At 52.2% G+C, this 10,182-nt stretch overlaps 2 protein-coding genes across 3 annotated transcripts in view; one reads left to right on the top strand and one right to left on the bottom strand.

The window, feature by feature from the left end:
* Cdca8 (cell division cycle associated 8) overlaps window positions 1–4,924 on the top strand; it is a 19,836-nt gene extending 14,912 nt beyond the window's left edge. Inside the window, exons 7-11 of the mRNA XM_031378609.1 lie at window positions 1,018–1,082; window positions 1,775–1,867; window positions 2,932–3,058; window positions 3,419–3,505; window positions 4,378–4,924. Of these exons, the coding sequence (XP_031234469.1) occupies window positions 1,018–1,082; window positions 1,775–1,867; window positions 2,932–3,058; window positions 3,419–3,505; window positions 4,378–4,422 (417 nt within the window). The 3' untranslated portion in view covers window positions 4,423–4,924. The remainder of the gene's footprint in view (window positions 1–1,017; window positions 1,083–1,774; window positions 1,868–2,931; window positions 3,059–3,418; window positions 3,506–4,377) is intronic.
* Window positions 4,925–5,753: 829 nt separating this feature from the next.
* Epha10 (EPH receptor A10) overlaps window positions 5,754–10,182 on the bottom strand; it is a 36,134-nt gene continuing 31,705 nt past the window's right edge. For both annotated transcript variants that reach the window (XM_031378607.1, XM_031378606.1), the window contains exons 12-17: window positions 9,974–10,035; window positions 9,567–9,770; window positions 9,151–9,300; window positions 8,764–8,957; window positions 8,199–8,354; window positions 5,754–8,015 (exon numbers count right to left, since the gene is read on the bottom strand). In XM_031378607.1, coding sequence (XP_031234467.1) covers window positions 7,901–8,015; window positions 8,199–8,354; window positions 8,764–8,957; window positions 9,151–9,300; window positions 9,567–9,770; window positions 9,974–10,035 — 881 coding nt within the window. In that variant the 3' untranslated portion in view covers window positions 5,754–7,900. The remainder of the gene's footprint in view (window positions 8,016–8,198; window positions 8,355–8,763; window positions 8,958–9,150; window positions 9,301–9,566; window positions 9,771–9,973; window positions 10,036–10,182) is intronic.

The following is a 10,182-nucleotide window of genomic DNA, read 5'->3' as shown; positions in this document are numbered from 1 at the left end:
ATTTATGTCTTTCTTAAAGTCCTGTATCATCATCATGAGAAGTGATTTTAGATCTAAATCTTGCTTTTTTGGTGTGATGGTATGTCCTGGACTTGCTATGGTGGGAGAATTGGGTTCTGATGATGCCAAGTAACCTTGGTTTGTGTTTGGTTTTGTTTTTTTTTTTTAGATTTATTTATTTTATACATATACAGATAGTAGTGAGCCTTCATCTGATTGTTGGGGATTGACTTTTAGGATCTCTGCTCGCTCCTGTCAGCCTTGCTCACTCTGGCCCAAAGATTTATTTTTATTATAAATAAGTACACTTTAGCTGTCTTCAGATGCACCAGAAGAGGGCATTGGATCTTTTTATGGGTGGTTGTGAGCCACCATGTGGTTGCTGGGATTTGAACTCAGGACCTCCAGAAGAGAAGTCGGTGCTCTTACCAGCTGAGCCATCTCGCCAGCCCGGTTTGTGTTTCTTATATCTTACGCTTGCCATCTGGTTATCTCTAGTGTTACCTGCCCTTGCTTAATCTGACTGGAGCCTGTCCTTCCTGTGATCCTGGTTGTGTCAGAACTCCTCAGAGTCAAGCTATCTCTGGGATCCTGGGATTCTGGGATTCTGTGACCCTGGGCTTATTAGAATGCCTGGGAGTGGAGCTTCCTCTTGGGTGTTTTGGGATTGGCTGCAGAGCTTGTGTCCAAGGTTCTGCTCAGGGCACCAGCCCAGACAGATCAAAAGGAACCTGAGCCACTGGGCTGCCGGAGTTCCTGTGTGCCTGGTCCCACTGGTCCCAGTTACTCCTGGTATTGGGACAGATGTTGGGTCCTCCCCACCTTTGATCCTGGGCGTGTTAGAGTGCCTGAGAGTGGAGCTTTCCTCTGGGTGTTGTGGGACTGGCTGTGATGAACAGTCTTATATTGAGTTCTATTTTTCCTTTCAAAAGCTGATTTTTCTTCTCCTCTTTTTTTTTTTTAATCTTTCTTTTCTCCTTTGCCAGGCTTTGAGTGACTTCAGGTTTGTGTCTTTAGGTCAAAAGATGCCTTCGGTCCAAGAAAAGAACTCAGTCCATACAAGGAAAAGGCCAAAGCAAAAGGTGATTGGCTTTCCAGGGACAGATGCCGTGTTTGCTGTTCTTGGAGAATTCTCTTCAATGTGGCAGAAATAGAGGCAGAGAGAGCTCTGGGGAATGAGGGGATAGCGACTGGAGCCACCTGATATGGGCTCTGGGGACCAAACTTGGGTCCCCTGGAAAAGCAGGAAGTGCTCTTAACCATAGAGCCCCCTTTCCAGCCCCATAATTTCTTGAAATTTCCCTCCTGGCTCTGATAAGTTAGGAATCTCCATGGGTTCAAATGGATCTTGAGGACTCCATGGGAACCCTTTGTGAGGAAGGGAGAACAACTCAGGGACTTGCAGCTGCATGTCTTTGAAGGAGAGTGGGCCATATCGGCACCAACTGCAGGTATTAGCCAGCTGCCAGAGAGAATGGGAGGGAGCCTTTCATGGTCCACAGGCTCTTCTTGCACCTGGCTGGGAATTCGCATGCTGCCACAGACTGCGGGGTTCAGCCTGTCTGCTCCTCACTACTATGGGACTATAGGGAAGTTCTTTACTATGATGAACTTCAACAGCTGTACATGGATGTAAATAGTGCTCCCTCCCAGGCAGCTCGGAGGCTACACAATGTGATGGGTGCAGGACACCATCTGACATGACCTTTGTGGCTCCAGTCATCCTTGCACCTGTGACTTGAAACCCTCTTGGCTGTCTGTATCTTACCTGCAGGTTAAGCCATGACTTTGTGACGCCAGCCATGAGCAGGCTGGAGCCATCTCTGGTGAAACCAACCCCAGGCATGACACCTAGGTTTGATTCCTGGTGAGTACCAAGAGCACCATTTGGACTGGGTGGAGCCCATAGTGAACAGCACTCCGGCAGTACAGCTGCTGCACCTGAGTGTTTGGTGTGAAACACCTAGGAACATGGCTGAGGTTCCCATTGTTGGCCCCTGCCCTCACCCTGTTTCCAGTTCCTCACCTGACAAGCATAAGCCTGTGCTGACTGGGAAGGAAGCCTCTGCTTTCAGCCTTCTCTAATCCTGGTCAGATGGCACTTAAATATGAATAGTTGATTACTTCTGTACCTTTGGAAAGAAGAAAAGTGGTATCACCTTTCCTGAAGCCAACACACCAACTGTTTACAGCAGAAGTTAATACCTTCCCTGGGGGCTGGGTGATCAGTTAGGAAACCTGTGCAGAGTCTTTAAGGAGGAGTGGTGGTAGCACGGACTGGTGATCCCAGCGGGTAACTTCAGCCTTCCGGAGTTGGAGGCTGGAGGATCAGTTCAAAGTCATCCTTAGCCAGTTAAAGGCCCACGTGGGCTACATGAGACACTTCTCAGAGAAAAGAAATGAGAATGGTATGTGTCCCTGTTGCTAGGCTCCACGTGGAAGGATAAGGAATTAAGACCTGTAACTTGTTCTACTCGGGAATAGAACAAGAAGTGAGCAAACTTGCTACTTTTTAGGTCCTGCTCCATTGTAAGTGTACTGTCTTGAGAAGGATGGTCGGGGGTCACCGTGACATAGTCTGGGAATCAGCTGCCTTTGACTGGGGGGTTCCTCAGGTCGGGAGCACAGGACCCCGTGGATTTGATTCTGTGGACGGATGGGTGATGAGCACCTGTGCAGAGCTTTGGCCTTCAGTTTGCTTGGGTACAAGTTGGCCTTTCCTGGATGCATGTTTGATGAGTGCAGCTACCTTTCTCCAGCTGTGTTTACTCATTACAGCTTGAAAAATGGTTTCCCTGAATTTAGAATTTGCCTTCTTAGAATTGTGTGACTTGAAAACTAGTGCTTGAGATGAGATGAGGTTGGAAGGGCTTGTGATGGTGTCATTATTCAATCTGCCCAGCCATCTTCACAGAGTTCTCCGCCCTTTAGGGTCTTCAAGACTCCAGGGCTCCGCACTCCAGCAGCCAAAGAACAGGTTTACAACATCTCCATGAATGGCAGCCCTCTCGCAGGCAGCAAAGAGATCTCCCTCTGTGTGCCCATAGGTGGTGGTGCGGTAAGTGACACCCTGGGAAGCCAGGCCACAATGTGCTGCACAGTGAAACCTCTCTTTTCCCTGAGTTGTCTACCAACACCTGCTTCAGAGACTCTGAAGAGGCCTGGGGGTGGGAGGGTGTCATTACATTGCCTCAGCACTCGAAACCTAGTGTTTTCATCCAGGCGCGAGGCCCATCTGCCCTTCAACTGCCTTCTGCCCTTGAGAAGCATCCCGTCTGTGGTGTGTGCAGTAATGGGTACCAGAGGGAGTGCAGAGGAAGGCACAGCTGGGGTGGCCAGTGGAGCTCCCAGGGAACACTGACTGACTGGAGTGTTCTGATCTGAAAGAGTATGCTGTTTCACCCTTTCCCCTCATCAGAGCTTGCAGTTATCGGCCAGTGATTTGCAGAGGATTGATATTGCTCAGCTGAATCCAGAGGCCCTGGGAAACATTAAGAAGCTCTCGGTGAGTCTCAGATTCATCTCTATAGGGAGGAGGTTGCCCTTGACACTGGCCTTTGTGAGGCTCTTACTTTACTGCTCCACTGCCAACACTGTTCACTTGCTGTCTCAGTTTAAATTCACAAGAGGAACAGCCCATCAGCTATGCTCGGGTGTGCATGGGAGCTTGGGCTAAAGGCATGGCTGCTGGAAGCCCACCCTTGTGTACGTCAGTAAAGGGTACCACAGGAATAGAGCAAGCCTGGAGCCGGGATCTCATAGACGTCAGTGAGGGTCATCCTCCAGCATCCGTGTGCCTCACTGTCTCATTTAAGAAATGAGTCTCTACCTACTTGCTGGTTAGTTTACAATACAAATAAAACAGAAGGAAAAGTCACTCAGATCCAGGCTTGGGAAGCTGGAGAGACAGCTCAGTGCTTCAGAGCACTTGATCCTGCAGAGAATCCAGGTTTGCCTTCCAGCAAACATGGCATTTCATCTGTAACTCCAGTTCCCGGGGATCCAGTGTGTCTTCTAGCCTCCACAAACACTAGAGACCTACACACACATAAAATAAAAATAAACAGATCTTTAAAACCAATCCTGAGGCTAGAGAGATGGCTCTGCAGTTAAGAGCGGTGACTACTCTTCCGAAGGTCCTGAGTTCAAATCCCAGCAACCACAAAATGGCTCACAACCATCTGTAATGAGATCTGATGCCCTCTTCTGAGGTGTCTGAAGACAGCTATAGTGTACTTACATATAACAAATAAATAAATCTTTAAAAAAACAAAACAAAAACAAAAAACTCAATCCTGTGCTTGTGCTTGAGTAGACTAAGAGCTGACTGGGCTAGTGTGTGAGGCACATCTTGAATGACCTCTCTCCTTGTTTCAGAGCCGTCTTGCCCAGATCTGCAGCAGCATACGGACGGGCCGATGAGAAGACGGCAGGGCACATGGGTGGCAGCAGGGACTGTGGTGGCAGAATGCGCACATCTGTTTTTCTGTGAGATGCATCACCTGCCAACACCTGCAATGGTGCTTTGTTTCTGACAGCTATGGTGTCCTGCTACACACTTCTAGTCATTGGGAATTTAGGTGGGGAACACAGGGCTGTTGGAGTCTTTGTGTCCTTGGTGTGGAGTGACTGAGAACTGGTTTGAGGTCCCACCAGGGCTAAACACTGCTTAGAGCATTGTCCTAGAGGCCAAGTGTAACCTCTGCCCCGGGGCCCAGGCAGGCTGTGCAGTCAGCAGTAGGGTCTGTGCTCCTTGCAGGTCCAGGTGCACAGCTCTCCCTGTTCTGTTCTGTTGTTATTTCTGCCCTCTATGGGCAGACGTGTTTCAAGTTTTCTTTTGTTGAGGCTTTCATACAAATCAGTTATCTCAGCCGATTTATCCTACTGAAAGCTTGCTATTTTCAATAAAACTTAGTTTGCTGTAGTTTTTAAGTCAGTACTCAGTCATTTGCATTCACTCTGGTTGTTTGGGAGCTGCAGCTACATGTACATGCCTATTCAGCTGCCTTCTCAGGGGTGTGGAAACATTTCCTGTGGGCAAAGGGGACCCCAAGATCCAGGGCTGTAGTAACTCCGGCCAGGTGTGTTCCCCACACTTTGTCCCAGGAGCTAAGGAGGATGAACTGAAGAACATCAGAGTGTGGGACTTGGCCAAGAGGCAAGGCACCCACCCATCATGCTTCTTGCTCACTTCACAGTCCTGGGGCTAAGGGAGATCCCTCCCATCTTTCAGCTCTCCACACTGATTGACCTCTCCTTCCAACCGCTTCTTGCAGTTTGGCTCCTGGGCCCCCCATTCAGCTACCTTGTAGTGCTGGAGCTTCTTCAGGATCCCCCACTCCTGTGCTCACTGAGTGCCCCCCTCCTGTTGTGACCCTAGAGGTTAGTCTAGCTCACATCTGTGCTCCAAAGTCCAGGATACCACCTGTGTCCTAAACAGCCTTGGAGCAACTCACATGTGCATCTGTAACCCAGCCAGTCATTTCCTGTCCCCAGCTCCACAGAGACTGTAGGCACCCCTTCCTCCAGCACCTTGACTGGTTGTGAAGCAGCCGCTTGACACCCTATGTATGACATCCATGTGCCCCTGGCCCTGATCCACTCTCACGTCCTGTGTTTCTACTAGACTTGACATTCTTCATACCAGCAACAGACTATCCACAAAGCAGGTTCTCAGGCATACACATACCCAGGCTCTGTGTTTGGAATCCCCACTCACAACTGCTCAGCGCTTCAGCAATGCCACACAGGAGGACCATAACACAGACAAGTATTTATTACTTGGTACTGCGTATAGAACCCAGAAATATAAACACATCTCTAGAGTTCCACAAAGGAGCCTCCACCCACAACCAGTCCTTCCTCTGGGTGGGTGACGGCAATATGGGTTGCCGGTGACCTCCCTCTGTCCAGTGAACAGCTCCATATATAAAAAATAAATCTGTGGGGGGTCCCCAGTGACCCAGCACCCTGTATCATGCTGGTGCCTGTGCAGGGCTGAGGCCTGGGACCCCTCAGGATTCTAGGACCTCCTCAAGAGAGGGGAGGTCTACCCTGGACACCGAAGTCCTGCCAACACAGCCAGGGACCCCTCTGCAAACGGCTGAGGAGGGGAGGAGTTTGACCTTAATGACTGATGTAGCTGGAGGTGGGGGTGAGGTTCTGAACACCCAAGACAGGGCACTGGTCCCCGAGAGCCTTGGATGTTGGGCCAGTTTTCCCTGGAGGGAGGATGAAGGAACAGCATGTGGGGATGTCTCAGTTCCCCCAGTTCTGTCAAAGGTGGGAGCAGTATTCCTACAGTCGCTGAGCTCAGTCAGGTGCCCAGGGATCAGAGAACTAGAAAAGGGGGAGGCTCGGAGGAAGCCAGCTGCTGCTGGCAGGTCAAGGCCAAAGGCACTGCTGGGAGGCACTGCTCCCCACTACAGGGCACTCCCCAAAGATGCACTGTGGTTTCCAGCCCCCCTCCAGGCTCTCTTGTTAGACATCCTTGCTTGGATTCGGAGCCTGCTGATGCCTCCACTCACCCTAAGGAGAGAACACCCTGCATCTCAAGGCCTTATTCAGTTTTGACTTTAAGAAGCCTTTTCGGACACCCGGCTAAGCAAACAAACACAATCCACCTGCCCCATGCCCCAGGGGGGATCCCCTCCTAGTGTGCTCCCCCCAAAGGTGCTCTCTATCCTACCTACCTCTTTTTACTCCCACCTGCTCTGTCTCAGCCCATGCCACCCCTCCTCCCTACAATAGCAAAACAGGCATCCATCAAGGGTCATGTAGACAAACTTAGCCCCAGTGGCCCTGTCCACATCCAGCAGCCTCAAGGTCTCAGAGCTGCCAGGGCCCTTGCAGATGTGGGTCAGCTTAGCACCATACTCCTTCAAGAGCTCTGAAGAGCACACAGGGAGGCATCCTGGGGGTGGGGGACGGGCTCTATGTAGTATACAGGGACTGAGCAGCCTGAAGGGAGTCACCCACAACAGAGGATTCACTGTGCCCAGGAAAGAGTGCTGGTGCCCTAGGGCCGGGCAAGCTCTCTCCAGAGCCAGGCTCCTCCCTAGATTTCGGTCTGGCATTGACCCTGGCTCCGAGTCTTTTCTGAGACTATGTATAGGCTCTGACTTCCCCAAGTATACAGTGGGGTTAGACCAGCCTATCAAACCACTCCCTTTTCCCTCTCTACCCTCCAGAATGCAGAATAAGCCCCTGTTGTGTGTGCTCTTCTGAAATCAGTTCCCATCAAACCAGACATCTGGGCCCAGGGCAAGCACCAGGACTTTGTGTGGCCTCCTAGGAGCCTGGCCCTCATCCTGAACTGCCAGCCCCAAGGCAGGAAGCCATCAGCTCTGGAGTTTCCACCTGGGGGTCCAGTCTCTGAGCTCAGCACCACTTTCCCGCTAGGGCCTTGGTACCAGTGTACAGATAGACGTAGCCAAGGCACAGCACACAAGGGACACTACCCACTGGCTCAGGCTCCCATACTCAGGTGCCTAGGCAGCTGTGATCCCTGCCAGAACCAATGGGTCTCTCTCAGGGACCCTTACTGCCCGGCAAATCTTAAGCTTTCTGGGGAAGTGAGATGCCCACTGATTAGGCCCAGTCCCCACTGAGTGTGGAAGCCCAAGGGGCCTAAGCCAGGACAACTCCAACTCTCTTCCCCAACCAACTCCCTTGACACCCCAATCTTCCCTTGACACCCTAACCTTCTTCCTACTGTTACGTCTGGGGTCTCTCCAGGGATCTGAACCTCATTTTAGGACCACTAGGTCAGCAAGGTGTTGAGAGGAAAAATGAAATGGGACAACGTGGTACCAACCAGCTCAGGGCCCACCAAAAGTGAGAGCACTCCTCCCACCCAAGGGGAGTGTAGCTTGCAGGTCCTTGGGCAGGGCTGAGCTGCTCACACTTGCACCCCCTGACCCTGTAGCTGCAGCACTCGAGTCTGCAGGGCACTGATCCCACTAAGAAGGGCCTCTCGATGCTCTGCGGAAGAGATGCCAAGGCTCCCCAGGTCCCTGCAAGGAAGAAGAGTTACATCCAACTGAGCCAATCCCTCTCCTGTCCCTCCCATGGAGCCAACCCTCTACTTCCTCTTCTCTGGACAAGGAAAGGATCAGGACCAGGACAGGTGGGGCTTTCCCAAGTAGAAAAGGGCTCTCTCGGCTCCCTGAACCCTGGCCTTGGCTTCTTAGACTCACTGGGCAGTCATCTCAGCCACAGCCTCCAGGCTCCCGTAGCCTGCTGCAGAGAAGTTGTCCTTGTAGCGGCACAAGTCTAGGGCTTCCAGCCAGGCACCCACGGAGCCAAAGGAGGGGAAGGTAGAGAAGGCACGGTCTGCCAGCGGGGTGGGAGGCCTGAGGAGCAGAGAAGCTACAGTCAGATAACAGCCAGGGCATGGTACAAGACCCAGTCACTCTCTTGAAAAGCAGCTCAAGAAAGGACAAGGGGGAAAGTAAGGTGACCACACCCAGTGATGAAGGTGCCCCTCATGGGCACCCGGAGGCCTCTGAAGAAGTGAGTCAAGATTACTCAAGCACGTGGGGAGCTGAGCCATTACAGGGTGAATCCCAGGACATGACTGCCTGATGAGCTAAGGTATGCCTGAAGCAGGTGGGGATGTCGGATGGGTCTGGACAACGGGCTGAGCTTCACACCTGCACAGGTAGGATGAGGTGGCTGGTTGCCATGGGGATTTGCGAGAATATTTACAGACAGGTGACAATTTGGCCAACTGACCTGGCTTAGGGGTCAGTGAGGATGTACCTGGGACAGGTGGTCGAGGCACACTTGGAGGGTTCTGGCTCCTGCCCCATCTTGCCCAGGATGCTGTGGATCTGAGAGAACCTGGGCCGCTCACCCGGGTCTTTCTGCCAGCACTCAAGCATCAATCGGTGCAGTTGGGAGGGACAGTTCCTGGGGGGTGGCAGCCGGAAGCCATCCTCCACGGCCTTGATTACCTAGGCTCCAGAGATGGGGAGCAGACAGGATACTTTCAATTTACCCAACATACACACCACACTACCACCAACACCACCACCCACCATCATCCCAGGGACTCTAGGCAGGATGGGAGTGAAAGAGAAGTCTGGGAGCTAAGAGGTCAAAGGTCAGTGGACAGAGGTCAGAGAGCCAGAGCCATAGGTCACTTACATCTTGTCCAGACATGTCCCAGTAGGGCCGCTCCCCAAAGGCCATCACCTCCCACATGACAATGCCAAAGCTCCATACATCACTAGCAGAACTGAAGTGGCCAAACTGTAGCGTCTCAGGAGCTGCCCAGAGCGCTGGGCTCCTGCCACTCTAGATGGGTAAGCAGGGCAGAGCAGGAAGGCATTGAGTCACCAGCAGGCTTCATCCAGACAGGCCACTAGCACCCTCAGCCAGTCCCACGTCTTCCCCTCACCCACATCTGAGGAAGCCTCCCAGCTGACACAGGCATGGAACCACCACCAAAGGGAAGAGAAGAGGCAGAGGAAGAGGCTGAACCGAGATATGGAGACCGTGGGGCTGCTGGGCGTGGCCAGCAGGAGTAGCGGCATGTGGAAGCCACGAAGGGAACTCCTTACCATGGTAGTGTAGACAGCTTCTGCTCGATCCCGGGGACCCCGCCCAAAGCCAGAGATCTTACAGATGAGGCCACTACTGACAAGCACTCGGCGGGCCGCAAGGCCCCGGTGAACGTAGCCCATCTCTGACAGGTACTTCATGGCCGATGCCAGCCCAGGCAGCAGACCCATCAGCTGCGCAGCTACCAGCTCCCCCTCGTGATGCTATGGGATAAGTGAGGACTGAAGCCAGGGCTGTACACTCAGATCACCCAGGAAGCCACTAAGTCCCTCTGAGATTCAGTGTACTATAAGCACCAGGCCAGCCTGCCCGACGGGAGCACTGGTAACCCCCAAGAGAAAAGGGAAGAGCTAAGAAAAATACGGCATTGGCACTTTCCAACCCGGGGCTCCAACCAGTTACTCACCCTGAGGAAGTCATCAAGGGCCCCGAGGTTCATGTACTCCGTGACAATCATCAAGGGGTTTCCTGTGTCAGGGATGGAGACAAACAAAAAGTTGCTGCCTCTACCTCCTATGTACAGCACCCCTTACCAGCCAAAGCCAATCAGTCAGAAGCAAAGCCAAGTTTTGTTTTTGTTTTTTTTTTTTTTCGGTTTTTCAAGACAGGGTTTCT

The sequence above is a fragment of the Mastomys coucha genome, unplaced genomic scaffold, assembly GCF_008632895.1.
Source record: "Mastomys coucha isolate ucsf_1 unplaced genomic scaffold, UCSF_Mcou_1 pScaffold18, whole genome shotgun sequence".
Taxonomy (NCBI): domain Eukaryota; kingdom Metazoa; phylum Chordata; class Mammalia; order Rodentia; family Muridae; genus Mastomys; species Mastomys coucha.
Note: the sequence above shows the minus strand (reverse complement) of the source record. Positions and strands in the feature narration are given on the sequence as shown.